The sequence below is a fragment of the Histoplasma capsulatum genome (assembly GCF_000150115.1).
Source record: "Histoplasma capsulatum G186AR genomic scaffold supercont2.6, whole genome shotgun sequence".
Lineage (NCBI taxonomy): Eukaryota > Fungi > Ascomycota > Eurotiomycetes > Onygenales > Ajellomycetaceae > Histoplasma > Histoplasma capsulatum.
The window spans coordinates 1,245,520-1,259,219 of NW_025544806.1; the positions used below are offsets into that span (position 1 = coordinate 1,245,520).

The window sequence follows — 13,700 nt, forward strand, 5'->3', positions numbered from 1 at the left end:
TCCTTCCCGGAAGGGGATCATTCAGCCTGCGTATTTAACCAGGGATGTGGTAAAAGAGCTCGTTGGAGATAATATATCGTGATATCTTGCCTTTTGATCGCTCATTAAATCGCGCATTCCTGCTATTATATCATGTAATTACCAGAGGTAGGGTAGTTAATTCAATTCAATTATTCTTCGATATTCAGTACTTAAGGCAATATTCGGATGTTATCCCGTTCCTACAGAGTTCGAGCCTTAAGGAATACGATACGGCACCCACGACAATCCTAGTCCTGGTAACTCTCGGAATAATGGATGACTAGTCCTGATACAATAACTGTTTCAAATACTGTTTCAAATCATTTTATTACTCATTTCATTCCTTATAAACAGGCACATAGACATCACGGATAGTCCGTGTTGTGCGGAGCAAGTGATACCAGCAATGCCAGTGTGGATAATGATATAGATTCCATGAGGGAATCTTTGGATGAATTGATGGATGGATGGTGAAGCAACTCCCACCATAAAGAACATATGCTGCGTAGATACATCTGAGGGGGATGAATATCTGAATACAACCTGGCCTGGTTTGGTGATATACCATATGGAGCGGCAGAACTTTGGCGGCGCCGTTAGGACAGGTGTTAGCTATCAGGTCCCCGCAGCCCATTTACTATGTAGTAGTTGCTCCCTTAGCGAGATAGGTACCACACAGCCTTATCCTCCAAGAAACTTAACATTATGTGATGAGAAGCTTGCCAGCGTTAGAGACTTGGTAGCGACATAAAATTGGACATTTGCCACAAGGTATGTACCCACATCTATTCAACTAGATCGATCTTCTTCTAAATAGTTAACTACGGAGTAGTTAGTTCAGTGGAATTGATTTGCAAGGTGGTGTTATTTACTAAGTTAAGTCATAATTGAAAAATAATTATCATATTAATCGAATCTCAGTATTTGCCATTATTAAACATTGATTTTCCATTTCGCCCCACACTCAACAAGGTGCTAACTAGTGCTAAATGCCACCCAATCTCACGTACTACGGAGTTGTGCCGCTTTGATTCAACGTTTAAAGCTCAATACCGCCATGGAGCTAAACATTCAAGTACTAACTTGTTTTTCTTTGAAAATTATAAAATGACATTGTCGCACTCTTACTAGCAATAGTTCTCGATTTTGTGTTGCATGGAGCCTTGAACAATACTTTTCACACTTTTTGTACTTTAGATGGTCAGGACGGATGTTTAGCTTGGTCACCCCGATGTTTTGCTAGATAGATAACACGCTAAAGCCTTATATGATCTGTATTCATCTTGTTCATAAAACTCTCCAAAACTAGTTGGAACGCAAGATATATACAGATCTTTTGAGTTGATCACCAACATACGATACTTTGAGGTTTATAATCTACAAGCCTCGGCCTGCCTACAATTGCATGGTTGGTTTAAAACCCTCCGATAACAATGCACTATTTCTCCTTTACCTCTCTGGGCTTCATCGCTGGCCTCGCCCTTTGTGTTGCTACCAATGATGTCCTTGATCGAGAAAATGGACGGGTGAGTGATATATCCCCCTGCCCTTTCTCACCCATCCAGAAGTGTTAACATGAAGTATGCGTCAATGATAGCCACATGATTTCATATATTGGCAAGACAAGCAGAATAACAACGTGGACTACCATGGCCTACCAGAAAACATGAGGACTAAGTCAGCCGAATTCCATCACATTGGTAACGATGGCATTTTGCGCGTCTTCAACGAAGCTGGCGAGGTCATAGATTATGCCCACCCCTCCATTGATGAGTTGAAGACTATGATCGAAATTTCTCCCCTTTCTCCAGAGGAAAGACATAGTATGCTCAACGTCTGGAGTGGCATGGATAATGTTCAGATAAGCATGGAGCAAATCTGGCAGCCGCCTAGGGATCTTCTTCCTCTCAAGTTAGCGGATCCGGAGGCCTTTGCCCGGGAGGTGAAGAATAGAAAACAGCAACCGGCTCGGTATCAGTCCAGTAAACCAAACCCACTTTTGCAAAGGGAGGCTCCGGGTCGTTGTCAAGAGGTGGGGTGCCACAAGAGTGAACTCTGTTGGTACTCTCGTTGCACGTATTGCTTGTTCGTCGGCGCCTCTATACTCGGTACTTGTAGAGGAGAAAGATAATCGAGCATCCCCTTGTAAATACTGTCATTTTATCATGTAGTTATCAAGAAGATCATAGTTAATTCAATTCAATTTGATATTCAGTATTGGGGCAATATTCAGATAGAGAATACTAGCTATCTGCCTGCCTACCTGCCTATCTATCTACTGATCTGCTTGAATGAATGATATCTATCAATGGTATCTAGCAATGGTATCTGCTAATGGTATGTATCGATGGTATCACTCTTCACACTATATCTTCTTACAAGATTATACAATTATAAAATGAAATTGTGAGAAAGAAGGTTTTGATGGAAGTATATAGATAGATATATAAATGAGTGAGTGGGTGATAGAGAGTTGATTGTATAAATTAATTTATCAATAGATAAGAACTTTCAACAGATTTTATCAGTTATCAGTGATTCTCATCACTGATGAGAATCACACTGATATAATCAGTGTCTGTAACTATACAGTTTTCTCGGATCGGATCTGATCCTGACAGAGCCTAATAAAATAGTCAACTAACTAGTTACTGTAGTCTCACTCTGACGTAATTCCTGACCCATGTTCAGACCTCACCAACATCAACTTTGTTACCCCAGGCACCATCTTGCACCAATAGAATGAATATCCCCAACAATCCCTTTTGATATTTTCCCCACACATGGCCAGCAGAGTTCTATTATCGACACAACCTGTGGCTTCGATAGAGACTCTCCCCAATGAGCTTCTCGATCAGGTCCTCTCCTACCTCTCACCAGGGCCTCCTCCGTCTTCCAGGAAGCTCCGTCAGGTACCCGCGCACAGCGTCACATCATCCACGGCTCTGGATCTGAAAAATGTCTCGCGAGCCTCGCCCCGTTTTCGAGCCCTAACGCGGCCTCTCCTCTTCGCCCACACCCGCCACGAGCTGCGGGATCAGGATCGCTTCCTTGACTTCCTCCGCGAACATGAGCTTGCTCCATATGTGCAATCAGTCGTTGTTTCTGTGCGATCGATATTCCCCGGCAGCGAGAAACCGCTGTGGTGGGTGCGGTTATTGGGAGAGGTCGACCCTCGCCATCTCACCGTCATTGCGCCACCATATATGTTTGCACATATGGCGCTCTGTCATTTAGACGGCGTGCATTCCTGGGCTTTCGAGTTGCCACTTCAAACAATACAGTTCCATCGGCCGGCTCAGCGGTCTGTCCCCCTTCCGAACCATGGATCGGATGACACGCTCTTCAGCGCTCGACCGTGGACGGAAATCCTGTTCAACGAAGGTTCTTCTTTGAGAGCATACAGCAACTACGAGTACTATCTTCTCCGCGTCCCCTCAATTATGGATCACTGGGGCTCTGTCGACCCTCTCCAATCCAAAGAACTGCCCTACCCTGTCGCTGCCATTTCGCGCCTGACATCCTTCCATTATATCGCCGTTTTCCCTTTCTACAACCACACGAATTTGGTCCTCAAGGTGATACGCAACATGTCGAATCTCCGCCATTTGAGCTTTCAACTTGCACCGCAGCCTAACAGCACAATATTTGAGGATGAGCAGCGCGCTGGGACGCTGGATCCCAACGACCCATGGATGGAACTGGATACGAGCTATTCACTGATTTCGCACTCCGTCAGATATCTGGGCGTCCAGGGGAAGTTGGTTGAGTTTCGGTGTTTCGATTTCGAGCTTGAAGCCCTGAGAGATAATCTGGTTTCTAGAATCGGATCGAATCTGAAAGGGAAGTGGGCCCACCAGGGAGACGGACTGTGGCTGAAATTATAATAGGATATCCGGCTCACACCTGGTTATTGTGAGGCTACAAGGCTTCCCGTACCTTGACATCAGGATGTTGGTGTGCGCAGGTGTAGACGCGGTATCATGGTTAAGCTGGTTATCTATCTGTTCAGATTGTTGGAAAATAAAATGTGCGGAAGTAAATATGTGTATACTTTTTCTGGTGATTGGGCAGAATATATCTATATATACCCATGGAGCACCTGGGAGCAATTTGTAAGTTTCTTTCTTTCTTTCTTTTCTTTTTGATATCACATTACTAGCCTCTTTGCATTTGTTCCCTTTCGTTAGTGTTCTGTTCCACTTTATTTAAACGGTAGCGCTGGGCATAGCAACCGCAGAGTAATGAAGTCTTTTGAGGGATCGAAGAATTTTATATCCCTGGAACGACCACATAGATAGCAGAATTTTGGGGTCCGCCATGACTATTGGTTGATCTGGCGCACACTCGAGAGTGACATGAAGGCAGCCCAGAACTTCTTTTAACAGATCAGTGAACCCAGGGCAGCCTCGCAACCAATACAGCCGGTGATTTTTCTTTTAATTTTGTAATACGGCATGAAAAGACAAAAACGATCCAAATCCAACAAAGAGATTCTATAAAAAATTAGCCCATTTTTATATGCAATCCACTCGTAGATCTATTTTCCCGGTTTGCCGAAGAACCTTGAGGATCCGACTGTTCCATCTCCATCAATTGCTGTCGTTCGTCCGCGGTCATCTCGCTCTTCGCAGCATTGACCCGCACGAAAAGAATCATAATCAACAACGAAACAATCGCGCATCCAACCTGAAACCAAAACACAACCCTGTAACTCCCTAATTTCCCCAGGTGCGCGGTGTTTACATGCGCTACATCCGCAAACCCAAGAAGAAAGGCAATACTCAGGTGCAGCACCGAATTGATCACCGCACCAGCCAGCCCTTGCCGCTTGGCTGGCTGGCTTGTTGTTATGAAGATATTCGTGATGTTGAAGGTGATGTCGATGCCCAGCGTGGCGCCGATCATGGATGGGAAGGCGAATGCCCAGTACGACGCTCCCTCAGGCATGACGGCAAACAGAACGCCGGTTCCAACCCATCCGATGCCGGAAATGATAAGCAAGACTGTCCCCGAGATGAGGTGGAGGAATAGGGCGCAGAGGATGGGGAAAACAAATCCCCCGACAACCATGGGGACACACCAGGCCACAACCTGCATAGGAGTTGCTCCCATGATATTTACCATACTGGTGGATGAACGTGGTTAATGGTAGCGCAACGTAAAATGATGGGGGAAGATGGTTGTATGCACGTACTATAGAGTTCCGTAAAGGAGGAAAACACCTAAGCATCCGTAGAAAAAGAGGAGTGAGGCAACCAATGGCTTCATGTAGGGCGCATCGAATATATCGAATGGTAACAACGGCGACTTGGCAACCCACCCCTCGACATACACAGCAAGCCCGAGAAGAATACCACCGATGATGAGACAAACGTACACATATGGGGTCCTCCACCCGTCAGGGGCATGCGCGCTATCCGTAATTGCAAAAACAGTCAATACCAACCCCGGAACGATAAGCGCCGCACCCATATAATCCATCTTGACACCTTGCTTCCGAGTCTCCGCCATATCGGACGGGATGGCCAAAAACGAAGAAACCGTCGTGATAGCTGCGAGAATCGCACCGATCCAAAAATACCATCCCCAAGAAAAAAACTGCGCTGAGACCCCGGAGCAAAAGATCCCAATAAAAAACCCAACAACCGCACAGGTCCCGTAAATGCTAAATACCATATTTTTCCTCGGGCCTGGTCTGTATACTTTTGCAAGCAGCATCATACTCGAAGGAAGATAAGCAGCTGGGCCGATTCCTTGCAGCATCCGGCAAAAGATCAACATCAATCGGTTCCGCGAGAACCCGGCAACGACAGACCAGACAAATAGCCATGCCATGCCAAAAACGTATACCGGGTAGCCGCCAATCATATCAGAAATTCGCCCAAAAATCAGCAACGTTGCGGCTACCACGAGTGAAAATGCACTTGCAGGCCAGACAGCGGAGGATTCGGCAATGTTCAACTCCTCGACTAGAGATGGCAGCACTACATTGAAACCGGAGATGAAGTATTCCTAATAGATAGGAATAGGTGTTTAGTAGGACTTCAGCACAAATGGTGCCCGCACGCCACTATACGTTCACACTGAACAATCCAAATGCTTAAAGTAATATGGATATGGAAAGAAATGAAAGAAAAGAGGAGTATCTTACCGCAAGGACTTGAGACATGGAAATCGAAAACACAAACGCGATCTCAGTCCAAGCATTTTTAAATGCACTTGGACGCTCCCTGCCCAAGCGTTCGATGTCACGCTCTGACAGCAGCTCGGCCTGTGCCGGTTGTTGTCCGCGAGGAACAGATATGCCAGTAGTGGTTTCTGTAGCGGCGGGAGTTTTACGGGCCTCAGAATTGATGGCGGGGGTCTTTTCGTTCCGCTCGTTCCAATGGCATTCCAGTTTTTTCCTCTCGGGATGCCGTGCGATGTCCGATTCCACGGTTGTCGAGTTGCCGTGAGGAATGGGAGCGTCCGTATCTGATATTGCCATGATTATCGGAATATATATAAAATAATATATAGAGGCACCTATCATATATGAACAATACAACAATATTGACAAATTGAATAGCGATAAAACTTGTATGCGCAATGGTCAGATGCTCGACTAAGGAAGATTATGTGCTAGAAAGCACTCCATAGGATGCAAGAGACATGCAGGATTGAAGCTGTTAGGAAAAGTTTGGTGGCAAATAACGCCTCCTGCAGGAGGAGCGCTCTGGAGATGCGGAATCTTGAAAGAATTGTGGAAGAAAAAGCCATGTCAATGGATTGCAAAGCAGCGATCCGCTTGGATTTCTTAGACGGTGTCAAAACCAGCCAGCAGGCGTCATTCTTCCTCTAGCAGCAGCAAGGATTGGAAGTAGACCACATATTTTCCCCTTCGGTTGGTTTTTAGCTCGATCACCAAGTGGGGGTGGAGACGGAGGTGAGAATCGGCAGGTCTGAAGCCCAAGAAAGATCAGAACTCCTCCTGTAGGTTCCGATTCAGGCATGTTATCATTTGCATTTAATATTTTGTACCTTGGAACTGCATTCAACTTCTAATGTGTCGTGGGACTATGTACTAGGTCGCTGAAGTCCAGGATTTCGATCGAGGTGGCCATGGAATAACTAACGGGCCGAACAGATTCCTGGATGGAACGAACAACCGAGGAATACGGAGGATGACATTATGAAGACTTTTTTTTCTACTACATGCCTTCATGCTGACCTGGGCATCCATCCCCTTTGTACGAAGGAACCTGGAGTGACGAAATATCCATTGAGGCGGGATGGTTGATTATACAAAAGAAAAGGAGATTGCAATTGGAACCCAGATCAACACTGATGAGTGACCAAGATTGAGTGCGTATCTCGTTGTCATGAGTAGTTGAGATGCGATACGCAGTAGTGCATAACTGCCAAAAGCGATGTAAAGGGACAGATAGATAGCCTTGAGTAACGAGTAGGCAGCCCAATGATTACACTCGCAGCATTCTCAATACTTGCAAGAAAAGGAAACGGTCATCAATAAGCTAACTACATAGGCTACTTATTGTGAATGTCTATCCATAGCCAGTTAACACCAGCAATTAAACAAGGTATAACATATATTCACGTATCTGCTGTCCCGAGAATAGAAATCCATGATCTGGCATAATAATAAAAAGGACGAACCATTAAAAGAGTCCTACAAGATGTTTCATCTCACGTCCCAAAGATCCCCACTGTTCAGCTTCAGCGACCACGCCTTCCCGCTCTATTATTTGAGCCTAATCCCGATGAACTTGCACCACCTGCTCCTCCCCGCCCTCTCTGGGTGGTCGGCCTGGCAAGAGTGTATCTGGAGAAGAAAGAGATTAGAACAGGCAAGGAGCAAAGATATGTCACAACAAACCAAAAAAGAAAAACGTACTTAGCAAATGCTCTCGAAAGAGCCTTTTTGCAGCTGACTTTCTGGCTGCTGATGAATGAGTCGACCGTCACGGCAATGGCGCGATCGATGTCTTGGGCGCTGCAATAATCCGATAACCGCATTTTGCAGAATGCTTCCGCAATCCGCATTATGGCCTCGAGATGGCGTACCTATTTACAGTATCATTAGTATCAAAATTCAACAGTCAGAGAGTGTGGCAGGCGTTGGTGGGAAACCACGCATAGAGACAATAAAAGCAGAGAGCAAACCTACCGTGATTGGATATGCCCCCGTAGCTAAGCTTTCTCTTCTCATATCTGCGAAGAGACGTGCAACTTTGTCCTGGTCAATTTGGTACAATTTCGGTCGGCATCGCTCTTTCGCATATAAAATATATTTCCGGAGAAGCTCTTGTGGTATCTGCTCTACAGCTCCGGCGGCTGAAGCTCCTGCTTGAGTTCCGTCCATTTCTTCGTCTTGATCTTCATCAGATACTTGCTGTGGAACACGGTTTCCGAACTCGTCGGTGTGAGGTCTGGGACGGTTGGCTCTAGAATGTGAGTCGACAACGAATTTTGCCAATCGCGCGTCTTCATCTGGATTCACCGTGTCTCGAACCACACAAAGGATGTCAAAACGCGAAAGAATAGGCTCTGTCAACTCGACGTTATGGGAGAATGGAATGGTTCCATTATATCTGCCTCCAATGGGGTTGGCAGCAGCGACAATAGCGCAACGAGCCTGGAGTGTCGTGACAATACCGGCCTTAGATATCGAAATTGTCTGTTGCTCCATAGCCTCGTGGATGGACGTGCGGTCTTGGTCATTCATCTTATCAAATTCGTCGATCAGACATGTACCTCGATCAGCCAACACCAATGCTCCACCCTCGAGTGTCCATTCGCTAGTCGAGGGGTCGCGACGCACGCTGGCTGTGAGACCCACAGCGCTGGCACCCTGACCCGTTGCAAAAACAGCTCTGTGTGCAGTCTTTTCAACGTACTTCAATACTTGAGATTTGGCCGTGCCAGGATCACCAAGGAGAAGTACGTTAATATCGCCACGGATGGACATTTTGCCTTGCGCCTCCTTGCTCACACCGCCGAAGAGAGAAAGCGCTATAGCGGTTTTAACGTCTTCATGACCATAAATACTTGGCGCCATAGATGCTATAAGCCTATCCACGATCTGCGGGTCTCTAGACAACGCTCGGATTTGCCGCTCGTCCTCCTCAGTGAGATGGAAACCCGCGAGTTGGTCGTGTGATTTGACGAGATGATTAGCCTCCAAAATTGTTGCAAACACCGGGAAGCCATTTTTGTTGTTCAACTGCCCATCATAGTGATTGCGATAAATGCCGATAATTTCGACTTCATCTCCTGGTTTCGCAGAGTCAATAAGGTCAGCGAGTAGAATAACCTCCCTGTGTCGTGGTAGCCGACCCGCTGGGACCGTCCCGGGGGATTCCTGCAGGGTTAACTTTTGGTAGTTGCGGTATTCAGTTTTCTCAGAGTTTAGTGTGAAAGGACCCCGGCCCTGGCAGTTTTGACAGAAGGAAATTTTGACTTCCGCGTTTGACTCCTGCTGAAAAGGTCCCAAAGTAACACCACATTTTGTGCAGTTGAACATGACATACTTCAGTTGGGGGAAGACACCAGTTCTCCTGGTGACAACTCCACTGACACCGACAAGACAGTTGAGGTGACTTTGACGAAGTTGCCGAAGTGTATACCTAAACGGGAGGTTGGTGATACGAACATGGATGTCGTTATGAATCCGGTGATAGTCTGGATAATGAAGCAGAGTCACTTCCATCGCGGCTTGGTCAAAAATTTTTAAAACCTCCGCAGGAGCATGAGCGAGGAAGTAGGCTAAAATTGCTTTAGAGTCACATAAATGGGCGTACGAAACCTCTAGGGACTCTGCATTGATTTCTCCAAGGTTTCGAATACGAGTTCCATAAACGGAAGTACCATCCTTATCCGTAAATTCGGTTAAGAAAGCCTTAAATTCGCGATAAATAGACCTATGGGCAGAAGGCTGAGTAACCCATTCTGTGACGTTGGCCGCTTTAATCTCGGCCAAAGCTTCGAGTGTCATTTCTTCGTCCATAATGTCCATGTCCATTTCATCAACTTCCTCATCGTAGTGATGTCGTCGCCTACGAGGCTGTCTAGTGAGATCGATATTTCCATCGTCATCATCGTCCTGTAAAAATGCTGGGGGTACGCGACGTCGTCGAGCGAGCTCTCGATCACGCCTATTTAATCTCGCTTCAAGTTGGCGTCTAGTGGCCAGATCCAGTTCTTCGTAGTCCCCAGTGTCGTCGATATCGTCTCCTTCATATGCCTCAGGGTCGCGTGGCCTGTAATCCCGCTCAAAAGTGTCCGCAAAAAGATCAATCCCATCCTCATCCTCCGCCATCTCATCAATATCATCTACATCGCCGATATACTCTGCCTCTTCATCCAAGTCATTTTCAATAGCATCATCAAGAGGCAGAATTGGGGGCGAGGAAGGTGGCGCTATCTTCTTTGTTAGCTGTGCGTATTTTGACACTGGAGAAATCAAGCTTCTCCCACTTACGACTGGAGGGAGGGGGTGCTGAAGAGTTGTCATCGTCTGGCTCACGCGATCTCTTCCGTCTAGTAAGGTTCCCCAAGCCGCGATTCGCAGCTGAGCTGCTTGGATGTAAAGGAGAACTGTACAAGCTGTTAATGGCAATTTCGGGTGCCGCAAAATCTTCCCAAGGAGAGTAATCTGCTCACCTCATGACTAGAATCCGACTCTATGTGGCCTCAGGAACTCCTGTATATATCTAAAAATGTATTGCGTATCTGAGATGAAACATGGAATGTTCCCGGAACAAATGGCGTTCTTGTTGTTGAAGATGGGAGCTCAAAGAGGACGGGAACAACGTGGTGGAAATCGCGTGCAAGAACGAAAAAGCGACGCGTTTCGGACGCGTTTCAATTAAGGCCTAAATAGGAAAGGTTCCGAGCGAGGCGCGCCATGCAAACAAAGCAAACACTTTAATGGAATCGCGTGCAACCACCAACAATCTTGGAAGTTCGACCTCGGGGTTCGATCCGTTCCATCTTATTGATTTGATAGGCCAATAATATCATCCTTTTGTCTTATCCATGGCAATACCCCTCTGTCAACTCTAACTGCTGTAGTTGTATAGACCATGGATGTGCTCGATTCCCACCCTGCAACAAACGAGACCGCAACCCAGATGGAAGAGCCCAAAAGGCAGCGGAGGGAGAGCTTGGTCTCCAATGACTCGCAAACAGCGTCAGAGTAAGTGGATAACCTCCTGAAAGCCTCTTTTGAGGTATACCGCCGTTCATTGCTTCTTCGATGGTGAGAACAATTGCTCGTCTCTAACACTCCGTTTCCTCCAGCTTTATTAATAGCCAGCTAAGACTCGAGGCCGATGCGCGAGAAGCTCTCCCATATGCAAGCAGCCCAGAAATTCCATCGTTTCACACTCAATCCAGCTAATATGTCCTTTTAGTCTTTTGACTCTTGCACACAGCCTTTGGGTGCGCTCCGTCAAAGTCTCTTCTCTTGTTTGACATGCAACCCCCCACCTTCAGACCTTGAATTACCATACCAGGCCGCGGGCGTTTGCTATTCATGCTCAATCTCTTGCCATGGCGAACATACGCTCGTTGAGCTATTCAGTAAGCGTAATTTTGTATGCGATTGTGGAACGACACGGTTCTCATCCGCCTCACCCTGTAACCTGCGAATGACCAACAGAGGAACCAAAGGCACCCATTCAGAGCAGCCTGCGCCGGGTAACAAGTACAACAACAACTTTCGCAGCCTATTCTGTGGATGCGGAGAATTGTATGACCCGCACCAGGAGAAAGGAACGATGTTCCAGTGCCTTGGCCTAGGAACTGTTGAAAACGGAGGTTGTGGTGAAGATTGGTATCATCCCGAGTGCCTCCTAGGTCTTCCACGTAATTGGGCAGCCGCTGCGAAGAAAGGCTCTCAGATGGAACCAAAGGACAAAGAATATCACCAGCAGGAGCAGCAACAGAATGGAAATAATGAAACTACGGTGCTTGCGCCTGCCAACGAGGATGCAGAGGATGAGCCACCCTTACCTCCAGGGTTTCCCGATGAGGACGATTTTGAGACCTTCATTTGCTACAAATGTGTAGATGCAAATCCTTGGATAAAGGTATATGCTGGGACGCCTGGCTTTTTACCTCCAGTTTACAAGCAGGGTGTTCCTCTGCAGAATGCGCCAAACGGAAATATCACGCCGGAAACAGCGGGGGATGCTGGCGATGATACGTCCTCAACAAATTCCAAGAAGCGTGAACTTGAAGAAATTTCAGACGACATGCCCAATACAAAAAGGCAGAAGGAGGAGCCTTCAACAACGCCCACCTCAGGCCCAGAAGAGAAGTTTACCGAACCTTCAAAGCCTGAGCCCAAGCACAAGTCACTCCCAGCGAATGCCCCCGCAGGCACCTTCTCACTCTTCCTCAAAGAAGATTTCCGCGACTACCTCTGCCATTGCCCTTCTTGTTTCCCCAACTTGATCCCACACCCTCAACTTCGTGAGGAAGAGGAAACCTACGAGCCTCCACTCTCCCAGACTGGGGATGACGCCAACGGCGATGGTAGCCATCACACGGGAAGTCTTCTGGACCTCGGGGAGGCGGCACTCAGCAACATGGACCGTGTACGTGCGATTGAAGGAGTTATGGTGTATAACCACTTGAAGGACAAGGTGAAGGCTTTCTTAAAGCCATTCGCAGAGAGTGGTCAGGCCGTTGGGGCTGAGGACATTAAAGCGTATTTTGAAAAGCTGAGGGGAGATGATCAGGCGATTAGAGAGGCGGGGGGTGCGGCTTCAGCATCTGGATCGCGCAATGACGGAGACGGTGAAAATGGCAGTGGCGGTGCAAATAGGAGAGAGCAGAGTGGTGAGTTAGCTAAACTCTGGACTTAGGCATTGCGAATATCTAACATATACCGTATAGGTTATTGATTCCATTGATGGAACAGTTACCCGGCTATTTCTAGTTGTATTTTCTATCTCCTGGATGGAGCAAGTGTATTGCAAATGAATAACGGACACAATAGGCACAATTTACGGACCTCCTTTTATATGCTCCGGCGGCGTTGGTTTTCTGACTTTGAAATTTATGGATTTAATTCTGATGTCGGCTGGGGCTGTCTTTGATCTTTTGTCTTTTCTTTTCTTTTCTTTTCTTTTCTTTTCTTTTCTCGTTCATATTTTACAGTTAGCTTAGCTACTCTCTCCTCGGGATATTCTATGACCGTATCTCTCCAGGTCGAATTTGCTCAGCAATATATTATTCTTGGATGGCAGTAGTAGGGGTGTGTGATTCCAACGCCTCCGCCTTAACTTATACTCTAGAAACCTAGATAACTCTAAGCAAGAGAGAATGCAGCAGTCCCACCAAAGGGCTGCACAACAAGAGAGGTTTTTTAATAACATGACGGTTGCACGAAGATAACGAAACGCTATTTGCCTTCCCGCAAATGCAAAACCAGCATGAACGAGTTAAATTCGCGGAGTAAACGAATGTAATTCGTGGGTACCATAGCCATCTAGAAGCTGTAGACTATAGAAAACCATGAAGGGAAGAACAAGAAGCGAGAGAAGCAAAGCACAAACAGAACGTGTCATGACCGCCATAAAGCTCCTTCGCATCCCAACAACTGACCTAACTATTTTGCGCCCCCACAAGGACCGGGTGTAAGAAAACCGCTCCATATAAGGAAAAAA

At 46.7% G+C, this 13,700-nt stretch overlaps 4 protein-coding genes across 4 annotated transcripts; 2 read left to right on the forward strand and 2 right to left on the reverse strand.

The window, feature by feature from the left end:
- Positions 1-1,423: 1,423 nt before the first annotated feature.
- HCBG_05134 (F-box domain-containing protein) lies at positions 1,424-3,908 on the forward strand (the record flags this gene model as incomplete). Its single annotated transcript, XM_045432183.1, has 4 exons — positions 1,424-1,547; positions 1,619-2,053; positions 2,341-2,358; positions 2,763-3,908. The coding sequence occupies 4 exons, from the start codon at positions 1,455-1,457 to the stop codon at positions 3,906-3,908; spliced, it is 1,692 nt and encodes a 563-aa protein (XP_045287395.1).
- Positions 3,909-4,425: 517 nt separating this feature from the next.
- HCBG_05135 (drug resistance protein) lies at positions 4,426-7,040 on the reverse strand (the record flags this gene model as incomplete). The annotated part of the gene is made up of 3 exons (XM_045432184.1): positions 4,426-5,149; positions 5,219-6,036; positions 6,176-7,040. 3 exons carry the CDS (start codon positions 6,509-6,511, stop codon positions 4,528-4,530), a joined length of 1,776 nt encoding a protein of 591 aa, XP_045287396.1.
- A 470-nt stretch (positions 7,041-7,510) lies between these two features.
- HCBG_05136 (DNA replication licensing factor mcm2) lies at positions 7,511-10,691 on the reverse strand (the record flags this gene model as incomplete). Its single annotated transcript, XM_045432185.1, has 5 exons — positions 7,511-7,846; positions 7,919-8,088; positions 8,192-10,443; positions 10,505-10,620; positions 10,687-10,691. The coding sequence occupies 5 exons, from the start codon at positions 10,689-10,691 to the stop codon at positions 7,741-7,743; spliced, it is 2,649 nt and encodes an 882-aa protein (XP_045287397.1).
- A 328-nt stretch (positions 10,692-11,019) lies between these two features.
- HCBG_05137 (zinc finger protein) lies at positions 11,020-13,139 on the forward strand (the record flags this gene model as incomplete). Its single annotated transcript, XM_045432186.1, has 4 exons — positions 11,020-11,221; positions 11,326-11,380; positions 11,439-12,870; positions 12,928-13,139. 4 exons carry the CDS (start codon positions 11,109-11,111, stop codon positions 12,933-12,935), a joined length of 1,608 nt encoding a protein of 535 aa, XP_045287398.1.
- Positions 13,140-13,700: the final 561 nt, after the last annotated feature.